Source organism: Spodoptera frugiperda, chromosome 18, assembly GCF_023101765.2.
Source record: "Spodoptera frugiperda isolate SF20-4 chromosome 18, AGI-APGP_CSIRO_Sfru_2.0, whole genome shotgun sequence".
NCBI classification, from domain to species: domain Eukaryota; kingdom Metazoa; phylum Arthropoda; class Insecta; order Lepidoptera; family Noctuidae; genus Spodoptera; species Spodoptera frugiperda.
The window spans coordinates 3,581,243-3,598,122 of record NC_064229.1 but is presented as its reverse complement, the minus strand read 5'-3'; the positions used below and the strand labels follow the sequence as shown (position 1 = coordinate 3,598,122).

General features: G+C 36.3%; 1 protein-coding gene across 1 annotated transcript; it reads left to right on the top strand.

The window, feature by feature from the left end:
* Nucleotides 1-1,040: 1,040 nt before the first annotated feature.
* LOC118277900 (uncharacterized) lies at nt 1,041-15,304 on the top strand. Its single transcript, XM_050700060.1, is given in 18 exon segments — nt 1,041-1,071; nt 1,074-1,189; nt 1,557-1,584; nt 1,587-1,643; nt 2,074-2,266; nt 2,632-2,829; nt 3,052-3,271; nt 3,515-3,734; nt 4,264-4,483; nt 4,806-5,070; nt 9,643-9,795; nt 10,384-10,471; nt 10,796-10,988; nt 11,329-11,526; nt 12,027-12,246; nt 12,565-12,784; nt 13,348-13,567; nt 15,013-15,304. Coding segments are annotated over 18 exon segments (3,114 nt in total). The 3' UTR covers nt 15,287-15,304.
* Nucleotides 15,305-16,880: the final 1,576 nt, after the last annotated feature.

Sequence of the window (16,880 nt, the reverse complement as noted above, 5' to 3'; positions counted from 1 at the left end):
TTGAACTGTCAAGTGCAGATTGTGGTTAACCACAATAGTTAGCGTTATCTGTATAACCATAAATAAAATCAAACCATTCTCTGAACTAGTTTTTTCCAGTGACTTTTTCTATGTTTCTTTATTATCTTAGTACGTAACTTCTAGTTTAACATCTTGATTTTTTTGTGACATAAGCAGGTATACGCGCTCACCTGATGGTAAGCAACAACAAACACAACGCAAGCGTTGTCTCACGTCCTCACGTCAGTTTTCTGTGAGGCCGTGGTATCACTCCGGTGGAGTCGGCCCATACGTGCCGAAGCGTGGCTCTCACACACTTGGTTTTGTATACTTATAGTTTGATGTAAAGTCGTGTGTACATAATAATACCAATGTTTATGTAATTAAACATCTATGTGCTGATTATGTTACGTATTCTGTCTGCATACGTGACGGTTGGCATTAGAGAGATAAGACGCGTTATCAGAACAATACAAATATAAATAAGGCAACTGTTGGCTCCATTGTGTATTTATAAACACTAATCTTAAAATGTTGTGTGTTGAATAATATGTTGTTATTTTTTGTTTAAATAAATCAGAGCAGAAATTAAAAGTAAGTGTAATAATTAGAGGTGGGGGTTCGAAGCCTATCACAGTCATGTGACATTTAGATATCACTGACAAACGATGAAGGAAAACATCGTGAGAAACGTGCGCTTATCATGTTTAAATTATAAGTTTGAAATTGAGCAAGTGTGGTGATTAATACTCAAACCTTTTCCATGCGTGAAGAGAGCTTTGGTCAGTAGTGGCCAGTGTAACTAGCGTCAACCAAGAATCTCACTTAATAGGAGTATCAACTTCTTTGGATGATTGTGATGTATAAAATTGTATATACGAGTATTATCGTTTAAATCTGCTTCTATACGGATAAGATAAAATTTCTAAATGAGATTTAAAATACTGTATTTTTCCTCATTCATGACAAATAATTAGTAGTGAAATTTCATCCGATACCAGAATACCTAACCTAAAAGACCCTATACTTTGTTTCAGATAATGGCGTTAGCAATATATCTGTTCTTGAGCATTCTCTAAGTTCGTCATGTGAGGCCTACAAAGCGCTGGTGGTTTTTGGAATGCCATCAAATAGCCATTTCAATCTTGGCAAAGGAATTGTCAGAAATCTGTTAAAAGATGGAAATGAGGTAAGTATCAAAGTATGGCAGTATATACTTGTATCTATCTACCTGTCTCTAAAAATGTCTACCAAACGCTTAACTTAGTTTAGCTAGCATTACCAAGGGATAAAATTGCCTGTGTCCAGACCATAATCTACCCTTGTTCCAAATGTTATCTCAATTCTTTCAGCCATTTTGACGTGAAAGAGTAACAACATACAATTTTTGCATATATAATATTGGGAGGATGAGATAAATACAAAGCTCGTTAGCGTCGTCTCTTACTGTAGTCAGGTATTTTAACAATAATTTAATGATAGTAATTTAGTACGTGTAGGTGTAATATGTTTACTTGATTAACAAAACCATTAATTAAACTGATTCCTGTTTCCAGGTAACATTCATCACTCCTGTCGAATGGAAGAACCCCCACCGAATCTCCGGCAAATCGACGTGAGTAACAATTTTAACGTCATGCCATGTAAGTGGAATTCTTTGGATCAAACATTGATAAACTTCATAGAACTTGAAATCAGATTCGTTGAAAGCACATAAAATTTATTTTGTATTGATACTTTTACATTTTATTATAGTATTACGGTTTTTAAATCATTGTACCAAAAAACTTTAATTTGAAATTCGGTACAAAATAATTGATAGGCACAGAATCATAAATAAATTGAGAGAAATAATAGTTTTACATGGAGTTACTGCAGACCGAAAGGTAAATAGTCAGCGTCTTAAAACAGAATCGACTCACGAGGTAGGAAAACTGACATAAAACCGAGCATAACCGTAGATTCTGAAGCGGTAGTTCCGTTAGCGGAATAAGGGACATCACCCGTAAATTTTTGTTTCGAGAAATTGATATAGGAGAGAGATCGCAACGAAATAATTAATACTATTTTTAGCGTACCTACTAAATATAAAGCATTTAATGGAAGCCCCTACGCCGACTGGCCATCGTAAGTCTGTAAAGACGAGGTTGATAAACCTGGCGAAGACAACGATGGAATATGAAAATGTACAGAGACTGTTGAATGATACCAATGAGCACTTTGATGTAGTCATCGTTGAGCATATGTATTCAGACCTTGGTGCAGGGTGAGTAGAAAAGTAGTACATTTTATTTTTGGTGATAGAATTTTTACAATAGACACACACACTTTAATTATTTATTTGATCCGAAAACTGTTGTTCATTTTAAATATATTTTTGTCAGTAATTAAATGATAAATGATATTTATTTTGCAAATAGGTTACAATGTAACTCTTTTACACGTCAATCTTTTAAATAACTAGATGAGGCCGGCATTTCCTATCGGACTACTCTGAGAAGAAATGCCGAAACAACAAATTAAAAGTTTTTGCAACTGGTAAAAGTCTCATTTGACTTTTGCATCGAACAAAAACCTTACGTTTGCTCTTGTGTTTCAAAATGATAATACTTTTTGATGTACATGTTTCAGCTATGCTGCAATATTCGACTGTCCTCTCATCTGGTTGAGTCCTGTAGAAGTGCACTCACTGTCTATTGGATTGGTCGATGTTTTACCAAACCCAGCTTATACATCAGATGTTCTGTCACCATATACGCCACCATTTACTTTCTTGGAGAGACTGGAAGAACTATGGATAAGAATATACGATACATTCTACGACTATATGTAAGTATAATTTTGATGGTCTTAGCAAAATTTTGGTTTAAGCCTCTTCCACATTTCTACCTACTAATAAAAACTTTTGTGGGCATTATATACATTAGACACCTCATAAAATGTTACCGAGCAATTGCTTTGCATAAAATAATTTTTTTGGTGAATAACTTAGGTATACTTTTGCATGAAGTTTTCGAGAAAATAAGGTTCAAAATAATAGTTATTTTTTAGGGTTTATGAACCAATGGAGGCAGCAGAATATGAAAGATTAATTGTACCGCAAATCCAAAAGAGAGGTCGTCAAGCCCCACCATATAGTGAAGTCCGAAACAACGTATCTCTTGTGCTGGGTAACTCACATGTGTCTACAGGCGTGTCTCTTGCCTTACCACAGAACTACAAGCCTATTGGAGGCTACCACATCGATGAAGAAATTAAACCGTTACCTGAGGTATGTATAAATTTGAACAATTTACAACTTCTTACTGAATAATTTTTTGGCAAATTCTTAATGAGAGCTGACTGATAAGAATCAATAAATCAAGATTTAAATAAAAAACTCTTAAAATAGAGTTCTAATTTCCATAGTAAAGAATTAAATCAATCAAATGACACGGTATTAGACCAGCAAGAAAATGTAACGTAAATAAACCTGTCCTACATTGAATTGTTAGCAAATTTTTATTTTTTCCAGAACTTGGAAAAGATAATGATGGACTCCAAAAACGGAGTCATATACTTCAGCATGGGATCCAACTTGAAGGGCAAGGACTGGCCAGAACAAATCAAACGTGATCTCCTTAAATTATTCGGAGAACTGAAACAAACGGTGATCTGGAAATTCGAAGAAGAATTGCCAAATGCACCGAAAAATTTGCATATTATGAAATGGGCACCGCAGCCGAGCATTTTAGGTATAATTCACCGTTTAATTACTTATTTTAAAGACATTACTAGAGAAAGCGCAGTCACGGGCGCATTAATGACCTGTTAATTATATGTGTAAATACTGTAAGTATTGACTTACAGTATTGCCTTACAGTAAATTCTGTAAGTATTGACTTACAATATTTACACACATCAATTAACAGGTATGTACGTCAATACGTATGAGAAAATAATAAATTGCGTCTGTTTTACTAGACTATTCTGTAACTTTCAATTTAAGATCGAAGTGAGCTCGATTGCGGTTCGCCATGTCATTGGTTGTGACAATACGAGTAATGTCGATCAATGACTAGCGAAAACACGATCGACCTCACTTTTTTAAGGTTTTTAATTAAATCGTTCAGCTGTTCATTAAGTCATAATCGAGTTCTCTGCTCACTTTTTTGCCTTTTCTCTTTAATTTTTAATTTGCGATCTGAATTTTCAAACATTTACAAACAACATTTTTTTTTTTTTTCTAATTTTGGCATTCTTCATTCACTTTCTTGATTTCAGCACATCCAAAATGCGTGTTATTTATAACCCACGGAGGACTACTATCTACTACAGAAGCTGTTCATTACGGTGTTCCTACTATCGCTATACCTGTCTTTGGAGACCAGATCATCAATGTTAAGAAAGCTGTATCCAGAGGATTAGCTTTGGAAGTTAAACTGTCTTACAAATTGGCTGCTGATTTAAAAGTGGCTATTGAAGAAATGCTTAACAATCCACAGTAAGTAATTAAATATGTAGGAGTTGATTTCGCTCTCCAAATGCTGTTTTTTTTTTGAGGGGGAAAATCATCCAATGTCTTCTCCCGCTTAAATTGAGGCGAAACTTTTACAGACTAAAATCCACCCCCTTCCTACTCCTGCTTTACGAGCTGAAGCCCCGATAATTTTATATTTTCTTTTTTTATTAAATGGTGTAAGACGGCTTTAAAATTACTTTTTTGATTCATTAATCAAACTGTCAATTAATTTGAAGCAACTAATATTGGAATCTTAGGGAACACCATTTGTTTGTTATTCTAACATATTTTTTTATGTTTGCAGGTATAGACAGAGAGTAAAGGAGCTGTCCTACATCTACCACGACCGACCAGTGCAGCCGGGAGCGGAGCTGCGACACTGGGTGCAGCATGTAGTGAACACACGCGGCGCCCCCCATCTGCGCTCTCCTGCACTAGCCGTGCCATTATATCAACGACTGTACCTAGATTTAGTTGCAATAGTGTCAGTAGTTTTTCTAGTTTTGTACTCACTCATAGGAAAACTATATTCTCGTATTAGGTCTAAGAAAAGTGTAAGTAGTAAAAAAAGGAATTAGAAATAAATTATTTGATTTTATTAAATTAATTGTTTTTGTTCACTATTATCTAGTATTATCTTCATACACAATATGCAGAAGTGTCGTAAGTTTTAAAATTTCTCTTTTCTACTTGTCATCACCCTGTTCCCATCTCAAAGTTACTTGAAGTCAGCGTAATATGTATTCTTCTTCCATTCTCTAATACCAGATGACATGCTATCATACTTCACTATTTCTGTGACTATCCTCTTTCTTTCAATCCATCCAAATTTCAATTCAGTACCGTACTCATTTTGTCCCATGATTTGCATGCTTCCAAAGAAGTGTTCATATTGACCATACCGATATTATAACAGTAAGTTCTACCAGTCGTGTATTTATTATTCTATCCATTCCTATACTTTGAAGTACTTGGAATACACGTTTAGAATATTAGTAGTGTACATTATCATTTACTTACTAGCCACAGAATGTATATTGCTGAACATAGGACTAGGACCGGTTAAAAAAACTGAAATAATAGACATGTATGACTAATTTGGTCATACATTGAAGTGTGATATAAACATTACAGATTATGGATAGGAGGAAATTAAGGTATAAGGAACAGAAACATTGAAACCGGCTCATCAAACCGGTCTGTCAGTCAACAACGATGAGAAAGCATTTCTGATTTCTGAGAGAAACCAAAGTTTATGTGGTTAAGAGCGATTTTGCGTTGACAAAACTATATCCAACAAAGTTAACTGAGATGTTCATTTTATGAATTATTCATCCGTTAGTTTTATAATGAATAACTCAGTTGGAGTTGACTCCTGACATAGAGTGGTTGTGTGAAATGATATAGAGGTTTAAAAATAGCTTTTTCCTCCAATTCATTGTTTTGACTTATGAGTGACCTTGAACTTGGTGATGTGATTTAATGTAAATATTTGTTTGTGTGTCTGTATTTAGTTGTGCGTGCCAGTAAGTATTGAATATATGTTTTTTATATTGTGTTGTTTATTTTAGTTCTGTAGACTTGTAAGGTTAATGATATTTACATAATTATGTCAATTAACAGACACGTCGTCGAAATCATTGCAAATTACTAATTGTGATTTTAGAAGTACAGTTCCTATAATTTCAACTATAGATACTTTTCCTTGATTTTGGAAATCCATTGATGGACATGTGAAGTCTTTCCAAGTTCGTGCATAAAATATTGAATTTTATTTAAAATATCGAATAAATCCTAGATTATGTAGTTGACTGATTCTGGCCTTCGTTTTATTTCTATTCTGTGAATAATTATGCTAGATTGTGCAATTACGGTAATTTGCTGCTGAGAAGGGTCACTGCACTCTTATAACATAATGTCGTTGTAGATGAGTCATTGACGAGTTGCAAAGTTATGTAAGCCATGGCTGAAACAGTTCAATTTTATTATTTTTATTTATTGTTTATTTCGAAAATTATAATTTATAATTATGTAGTTTTATTCTTTGATTAATTTTAACATTGTGTTGCTTCATGTTCTCTTTTGCTTACAAATTCGTGTGTTTGATTGAAAACATATGTAGTATTTATGTATGTATACATATGTTTTATAGTTCATTCACCCGCATAAACTTTATTCGTACCGTAGTAGTTTTCGTGATGTCACTTTAAGAGCCCATAATTATAAATTCACTCGTTGTTTCCATGACAGTTTAGGCTGATCAACATTTTTTATTTATTTATTTAATATTTAGTTGTGACAGATTCTATATTAACTTTTGAGAGTTAAAAAATTAATATAGTGCACACGACGAATGAAGCGAGCATTACAATTGAACATCAACACACTTGAATAAATATAGTAAACTTAAATAAAAATCTATTGTTCATGACATAATTTAAAACAATAACTTTACTGATCATCTTGAACATTGACTAAAAAACATTACGAAATACGCCATGAACATAACAACACCTGTAGATAAACAGTACGAAAATGACAACGAACAAAAATAAATACTATTGCACAATAGTCATATTAATAAACTCTTTATATTATATGTAACAAATAAATAGTACGGAAATGAAAACGAACAAAAATAAATACTATTGCACAATAGTCATATTAATAAACTAATAATACTAATATTGAACTCGTTAAAACGTATTGTGCAATATTTAAAAAACTCGCGTGTTTCACCCAATCCCTGATTCCTAAATTCCTAAGCCCCAAAGGCCGCCGGCAAAGCACTTGTAACTCCTGTAGTGTTATTCGGAGCCGCGGACTAGCTAGGATTACCGGGGCTCCAGCTCGAAAAGCAGGACTAGGAACGGGATTGTTTTTAGTCAGTAAGAGTCTACACTCCCTTTCGCCTCGCCCAAGGCGGGAAAAGAAATTGGATGTTTTTCGCCCCTTATAAATAAGAGTGGTGACGGCGTCTAAACAAAAAAACTCCTCCGGTGCTGCGGGCGATTGCTTATCAGCAAGCGATCCAGTTGCTCGGTTACCGGCCCTATCTGAACGTAAACTTGTGCGATTTTATTGAAGCAATATTGCATAATTTTCAGTAATTATATTGAAACTGCCTATGTATTTCATACTTACATAATATTTCATTTCAATGGATTGCTCAAGAATTTATTTTTATAAATTGAAGATGTTTTCGCGATGGACTATCAGTTGTGGTTTTGATCGTGCACCAGTGAGGTATCTAGTCACTTAGGAATTAATGTAAACATTTTAGTGAAGTAGCATCTGTAGTGAGAGTGTGAGATAAGAGGTATGTGTATTTTTTTAATATATGAAGTGATCGATTTTGTTTAATTCCTTAGTAACGATTTTGTATCGAAAATAATTGCTAAGGATTGGGTTAAGTAATCATTAAATGACTCTGAGTACGTCGGTTAGTGTGCTTTTCCACCGGACATGTGACACTACTTTGCTATGCGTTGCATTCATTGGCACACATTGCTTACTTCTGGTGGAAACGGACTCAGCTATCATCCACTGACTGACTCCACTGATGTGACCTTTTCCGCATAGGGTGAGGTGAGAGGAAGTCTCAGACTCTTACTGACTATAGCCACCTCGTTCCTTCTCCTGCTCTTCGAGCTGGAGCCCTGGTAACTCGGTTTATTAATTTTATATAATGCTGGTGTCTTTTGGCGGTTGATTGCAGTTTTAGGAGATATTATAAAATAATATTTTATCATGTTATATTGCGAAAGTAAAAAAGTACATAAGTATAGGTACCTATAATTAAACATTCGTGGTAATTGTGTTCCATTTTTATAACTACGTGATGGTTGACATTAGAGAGATAAGACGCGTTATCAGAACAATAAATATAAATTAGGAAACTGTATGCGCAAACAAACAAACTTTATTTCGTTTAGCATAATTATGTAGTTATTTTTTTGTTAACAAATCGACGAATCTTTGATTTTCTAAGCTGGAATGTACAAAAGAGAACTGTGACGCTATGAAATAGACATCAGTCTTTAACCGACTTCAAAAAAGGGAGGTTCTTAGTTTGACTTGAATGTAATATATCTGTTTGTGCGCGATTATCTCATGTTTGGCTGAACCGATTTAGAAGCGGCTTTTAGCATAGTATTTTTCGGGCTTAGGATATAGTTTTAGGGATATTACACTACTTAAAAGAAAAAAAATGGAGGCGGTTCCTTTTCTTACAAAAGTGTTTACAATTGGTTTGCATTATATTTCATTTGAAACTAAATCTTTTTCAATGCTCCTAATCCTAAATTTTCTTTCCTTTTCCATTACCTACCGTCTTTCGTACAATGTTTTTCATTAATAATACTAATATTTTTGTTTATTTTTAAACATTAGGTACAACATCAACTCTTGTTTTGATATCACAATATACCTAAGTAATTAAGGATTGTATTTCTGCTGGAATTAGAGTTTCATGGTATTTGTTGCTCGAGGTTAATTATATACATTCTAGGAATTCAACAACAATAACAAGGAAATCTGTAATTAATATTTATTGTGTATATTTATAAATATAAATACAGACTGCCTCGTTCGTCGAGAGCTTGCAAGTACGACTGCCGGACAATATTATAATAATAATACCGGATAATTATTTTGGCGCTTGAGGATTGACGATTCTTGACGATTCTGGTGTTTCAAGTGTCCATGGGCGGCGGCGATTGCTTACCATCAGGTGATACGTCGGGTCGCTTACTGGCGTGTTCCATAAAAAAAACACCTACTTTTCACCATTTGTGTTAAAATCCTCATGTATTAAGGGGTGAGCCTATTGCCTCATCTGTTGTTACTTCTGAGATATTTTTCAAAAACTGAAAAGGGCCCAGTTATACTTTATAACTGAGTTTAAAGTAATACTTTAAACTAACTAAAATATTACTTCTTTAACTGAGTTTAAAGTATTACTGGGCCTTTCGATACTTCTTACACTTACCTATATAGGTAATTAATTTTAAAACATCAAACACTATCTACTTTATTTGTCTCTTTCAACGACTGAATATTTAACCTAAAAAACCTTATGTATGTATAGTATGTCTCACAAAAGTTATAATAAAACTAAAAAACCTTTTTCTTTGTTTCAGATAATGGCGTTAGCAATATTCTTATTCTTGGGCCTTCTTCTAAGCTCGTCATGTGAGGCCTACAAAGCTCTGGTGGTGTTTGGAATGCCATCAACTAGTCACTTCATTCTTGGCAATGGAGTTGTCAGAAATCTTTTAAGAGATGGACATGAGGTAAGTCTATAAATAAGCGCTTTATAAGTAATTAGTTATATAACTAAAAAAATACTGAAAATTGTCTTAATAAATACTTATTAGCACATAATAAGTGTGGGAGAGCCATGCTACGGCACGAATGGTCCGGCTTGATCAGAGTAATACCACGTCCTCATAGAAAACCGCCGTGAAACAGTACGCTTACGTTGCGATTGCTTACCATTAGGTGATGTGTCTGCTCGTTTACCGGCTTATACCATAAAACAAATCACAAACCAACACAGTGGCGCCATCTTGTATTTTAGATGGGAGAACTATATTACAACTAGCTACTTCCGCGCGGTTTCACCCGCTCTGTTCGGCTCCTATTGGTTATAGCGTGATGTTTTATAGCCTATAGCCTTCCTCGATAAATGGACTATCCAACACAAAAAGAATTATTCAAATCGGACCAGTAGTTCCGGAGATTAGCGCGTTCAAACAAACAAAGAAACTCTTCAGCTTTATAATATTAGTATAGATTACAATACTAGCTAATCATGTTTGTGTATGTTTATTACACACATTACACACTATTCTGTATTAATAAGTTGTTTTTTTTTTCAGGTAACATACATAACTCCTCTTGAATATAAGAATCCCCCACCAAATCTTCGGCAGATTAACGTGAACAGCAATTTTGACGTTTTACCAAGTAAGTGTTATTTATTTGATCAAATATTTATAAACTTTATAGACTGTATTATTTATACACTGTATTTTTATTATAGACTGTATTTCTTATTTATTTTGCACTATAAAAAAAAAAATCAGACGAAAGCAGTTGATTCACACAACTGCCGTACGGCAGTCAGAGTAATTTAATGATTTAACTATTAAACAATTGCTAAAAACTGGATTAAATAACCACCATCAAATGACTTTGAGTGCGATAGTAAATAATATTCACAAATCCGAACTTACTGATACAATAGAAGAGGAATCGTAGTAAAATAATATTTATTTTTTATATTTTCAGCGGAACAAATAAACATAAAGCATTTGATGGAAGCTCCCACGCCGAGTGGCCATCGGAAGGCTGTTAAGCTAATGCTGATAAACCTTGTGAAAAAGACGATAGAACATGAAAATGTACAGAGACTGTTAAATGATACCAATGAGCACTTTGATGTCGTCATCGTTGAGCATATGATGTCGGAGCTTAGTGCAAGGTGAGTAGAAAAAAAACAATTTGTATTGGATGATAAAATTGTTAAAATTTGTCAGTATCAAATAGTTTTTGCAACGCTAAAAGTCTAATTGAATAACTAGAGGGCTTTGTACAAGTTTGTTTTACAAATTACGAGATCGAAACGTTACCGCGCATGGCGCTCTGATTGGCCTGTTCCAATGAACCAACAAATCAGAGGTCTAAATGCGGTAACGTTCCGTATGGCGCGAATGAGTATTTAGATCACGTCTGAAGCATTTGTTGCCAATTTTTTGGGGATTGTGGTAGTTAGGTCTTCTTCTTATGGTATCAAAACACTAATGCTTGTGGTTTCATTTCAGCTATGCTACAATATACGACTGTCCTTTAATCTGGGTGAGTCCTGTAGAAGTGAACGCACAGTCTGTTGGTTTGGTCGATGTTTTTCCAAACCCAGCTTATACTACTGACGCCATGGCGTCATACACGCCACCCTTTACCTTCTTGGAGAGATTGGAAGAGCTATGGACAAGAATCAGTGATAACTACAATGACTACATGTAAGTTCTTGTATTACTTACTTTGGCAGTAGCAAAATATTGGGAATGTCATAAATTTTGTTTAGTCGGAATGTTTAGAGGACACTTAACCGTATAGGGAAGAAATTAAATAACATAGAATCAAGACTAGTACTCGAATTTTTAAAGCATTGGCCTGCACGGTTTGTGCGGTGGCTGGGCAACCGGCTGCCGCGCAAAGTGTTGCGGCATCCATAAATCCATAAATTGTTGTTTTGGATCTGGGTGTCATGTGTCCGTGAATTTGTATGTTTGTAAACGCACCCACGACACAGGAGAGTATTCTAATGTGGTGCAACGTTAAAAAAAGAGTAATAGCTGCCGATCAGTGAAGTCGATGAAAAAAGTATTGTTGATAAATCATTACCGTATTATGTTTGGCTATAGTTACTTTTGCGGGAAGTTTTAAAAAAAGAATTGTATTTTATTAAAGACATTGTTAAACCCAAAAAAACTAACCAAGTCGTTTTTGCCCCTTTCAGGGTTTATGAACCAACAGAGGAAGCAGAATATCAGAGACTAATTGTACCTCAAATCCAAAAGAGAGGTCGTCAAGCTCCTCCATACAGTGAGGTCCGATACAACGCAACTCTAGTGCTGGGTAACTCACACGTGTCTACTGGTGTGCCTCTAGGCTTACCGCAGAATTACAAGTCTATAGGAGGCTACCACATCGAGGAAGAAGTCAAGCCTTTACCTGAGGTATGTATAAGTTTCAACAAATCATGATATCTTTATTTTGTGGTAAATCATTAGGATAAGGTTCTTGTTAAAGGTTGATTTTTTTGAGGGGGAAAAACATCCAATGGCTTTTCCCGCCTTGGGTAAGGCAAGAGTGAGTGTCAGACTTACTGACTAAAAACCATCCCGTTCCTACTCCTGCTTTTCGAGCTGGAGCCCCGGTAAACCCGCTAGGTAGTCCACAGCTCCGGTGCATTTAGTTACTTAAGAATTACATAAATTGTTGTGTCTATACAACATTAAGTCGGTGACTAATTAAAAAAAAAACCTTTCTTGCAGGACTTGGAAAAGATAATGATGAACTCCAAAAACGGAGTCATATACTTCAGCATGGGATCCAACCTGAAGGGCAAAGACTGGCCAGAAGAGATAAAACGTGATCTCCTTAAATTATTCGGAGAACTAAAACAAACGGTGATCTGGAAATTTGAAGAAGAATTGCCAAATGTACCGAAAAATGTTCATATTATGAAATGGGCACCGCAACCGAGCATTTTAGGTATGTTTTATACCGTTTTATTACTTATGTTAAAAACATTACAGGGGAAAGTGCCGACACGGGAGCAATAATGATCCGTGAAACATCAGTCGTTTTCAACGTTGCTATGTTGATATTGATGTGTGTGAATGAGTACTGTAGATATCGGTGTTTGAGAGGATTCTATACTACGTCTTATCGCCGTAATCGAGTTTCCTGACTTTCTCTCTATTTTTTAAATTTTCATTGTTGCTGTTCTCCTCTTCAGAATCATCCTCGGCCATTTTGACATCGCTAACGTCACGCCTTTTATCAGGCAGAAGAGCATATTACAGCACGTAGTACCGCTATACAATGTGCACCCACTTTTCACCATTTATATTAAAAGTCCCATGTAATAGGGAGGTGAGCCTATTGCCATATATTGGGCACAATGCCAGACTCCGTGCTACTGCTGAGAAATTTTAGAAAAGCCGAATAAAAGCACGGTAATACTTTGCCCGACAGTCGGACTTGCGACCACTCGACCTACGAGGCAGTACGTTTGACATCGTCAGTAACATGTTTTATCTTTTTTTTTACAGCTCATCCAAAGTGCGTGCTGTTCATAACCCATGGAGGACTACTATCTACTACAGAAACTATTCATTACGGTGTACCTACTATTGCCATACCTGTCTTTGGAGACCAGTTCATCAATGTCAAGAAAGCTGTCGCTAGAGGTTTTACTCTCCAAGTTAACCTGTCTTACAAATTGGCTGCAGATCTGAAAGTGGCAATTGAAGAAATGCTGAGTAATCCTAAGTAAGTGATTTTATTATTTAGGCCTCGGCCTCGAATTTTGCGGGCAGCGGGGCGGCGGCGGCGGCGGCGCGGCAGCGGCAGGATCTTATGCGTATAATCAAATGGACCGGTTTTCGAAAACAGCGGCGGCGGAGCGGCGCGGGAGCGGGCAACGAGCGGTGCACTCCAGTCAAGCGGTGACCGCCCGCGTTGCGCGTCTGCATTGTAGTATAGTGTTGTGTACCTACATTTTTTTTGTGACGTATCAAAATGTCCTCGGACGTGCAAGAGCAAATGATTTCGGCAATCTTTGAGAGGACACCCATACGGAACAGCAAAGATGTGAACCATAAAAATAGAAGAAAGGCCTTAAAGGTTGTTTTGGGATCTAAGCTTAGGCCTCGGCCTCGAATCTTGCGAGCAGCGGGACGGCGGCGACGGCGGCGCGGGAGCGGGGCGGCGGCGGCGGACCCGTTCTCGAAACTAGCGGGCAGATCGCGCGGCACTACAGCGGTGTAGTGTTGTGTTCGTGGTTGTGTTGTCGAGATATTTGTTTTTATTAGCGAACGAAATCTTTTTGATTCAAATTTATTCCTAACGCTCGATTTACTGTGGGCAAAAGAAGAAGACCTACTATAGGGCAAGGAAAATAAATGGCGAGTTTTATCGAAATTATGAAGAACAGAGACAAAATCCCGACAAATTCTACGACTACACTAGAATGAGTGTAGAAACTTTTGACTATATTCTTGAAACTATCAAGAGTGATTTCAGTTTTTGCTTTAGTCTTCAATATTCAGTTCGTTTTTTATTTCTTCACATAATTGGTTAATTTTTCTTCTATTTTTATGGTTCACATCTTTGCTGTTCCGTATGGGTGTCCTCTCAAAGATTGCCGAAATCATTTGCTCTTGCACGTCCGAGGACATTTTGATACGTCACAAAAAAAATGTAGGTACACAACACTATACTACAATGCAGACGCGCAACGCGGGCGGTCACCGCTTGACTGGAGTGCACCGCTCGTTGCCCGCTCCCGCGCCGCTCCGCCGCCGCTGTTTTCGAAAACCGGTCCATTTGATTATACGCATAAGATCCTGCCGCTGCCGCGCCGCCGCCGCCGCCGCCCCGCTGCCCGCAAAATTCGAGGCCGAGGCCTTACATAGTAGGGCTAAATTAGTTTTCTTGTTTAAATAATGGAAATATTGTGATTTCCTTTACACTTAATTTTTTGATAAATGTTTCCACTCTGTATTTTCCATTCTGTATTTATGTAATAACCTATCGTGAGACATACTAAATTAACTAAAAATGCTGCTCATGATGAAGAGTCTCTCTGTGACTCGAAACTAGTAGAGCTTTTCTTCATGAATGTACGTAAGTAAACTGTGATTTGTAGTTATTTTAATTCTAGTGTCTAGATACAAACCTGTTGGTGGTTCTACCATTTGTTTTAATATTTCCAGGTATAGACAGAGAGTAAAGGAGCTGTCCTACATCTACCACGACCGACCAGTGCAGCCGGGAGCGGAGCTGCGACACTGGGTGCAGCATGTAGTGAACACACGCGGCGCTCCCCATCTGCGCTCTCCTGCACTAGCCGTGCCATTATATCAACGACTGTATTTAGATTTATTAGCATTCCTATTTGTAGTCTTTCTAGTTTTATACACACTTATAAAAAAATTATATCGTCGTGTTAAGTCTAAGAAAATTGTAGACAGTAAGAAGAGGAATTAGAAATAAATTATTTATTTTATAAAACTTGTTGTTTTTGTTCAGTCCTACCCAGATAACGCTATTATTTATTTTATGGAAATGGTGGCAAACGAGCAAACGAGTCGCCTGATGGTAAGCGATCAACGCCGCCCATGGACACCCACAACACCAGAGGAGTCACAGGTGCGTTGCCGAAATATTACCCAGAATTGTGTACAAACATATATTTGGTATGTATAAGTAACGTGGCCCTTACTTCACTTATCATCATCGTTTGAGTGAGTAACTATCGGTTTGGACGGAATAATTGAAAACAATAGCCATGGATGATTAACTTAGATTTAGGTTATACATCGAGGTATTACAAGACTATAACAAAAATGTCTAGAACTTGCGAAACGGGATCGCAAAACCGGTCCGTCAGTCAATGAACAGACAAAACAAGAAAGGGAAACCTAAGTTATGTGCATAAGAGCGACTTTGCATTGACAAAACTATGCTCCACAAGGTTGACCGACATGTTACTTTTTTTAATATCATCCTTTTTTAACGAATGAGGTGCTTTTTCCTTCTGAGATGTGCTATGCTACGTTTCTGTGGATGCGTTTGGTTTCTACTAAATATATTAGTCATTGGTACATAATAATAACTTAGCACTGGTGGAAATGGACTATGATATGATAATGGACTATAGATGTTGAGCTATGTTTTTTATATGGAAAGATGCGTGCTATGGATGGCTTCCCTACTATCGATACATTGCATACTCGAGCTGCGCATCTTCCTCGCACAGCTACATAGCTTAGTATCAGTGGAAACAGTCACATAGTTTCACAGCTTAGCTATAACATCCTCGTAGCATAGCTACATAGCACATCTCTGGTGAAAAGCACCTTAACTCAGTTGTGTTTATGTCCTGACACGAAGAGGTTGTTTTAAATGATAAGTAAAGCGCAGCGGTTTATAAATAGTTTATTCCTCACGTCTGTTTTGACTTACGTGCAGCCTTGAACTCAGTGATGTGAGTTACCTAGTGTGTTGTATCTGTCAGTATTGTTTGTGTTAGTAAGTATTGGGTTATCGCGTTTATTCACATAAGTTTCGTTATTTTGTTAAACTTATTAATAACAGACTATCGCTCGAATACTGAAACGCTACTCAATTTTAAGTTGAACATAAGTATCGTTCTATCTCTGTCGTTTATAAAGAATTTGCAGTGACATAGCTATTTTGGAGAGCGTCTTGAAATTGAGTGACATTCCAGTATTCGAGCGTTAGTCTGTTTGTTAATCAATAAGTTGAAACAAAAAAACAAAACTATGATGAATGATTGACCATAAGCCTAGGCTTATGGTCAATCATACTAGTATGATTAAGATAATAATTAATATTGAGACAGAGTACACCCCGTTCTTTCTCCTGCAATATAGTCTTGTTTTGTATGATCTTTCCACACGTTCAACGGTCAGTTAATACTGGTTTTGTATAGTTTGATATAAAGTTGTGTGTACATAATAATACCAATGTTTATGTAATTAAACATCTATGTGCTGATTATGTTACGTTTTCTGCATACGTGACGGTCAGCATTAGAGAGATAAGACGCGTTATCAGA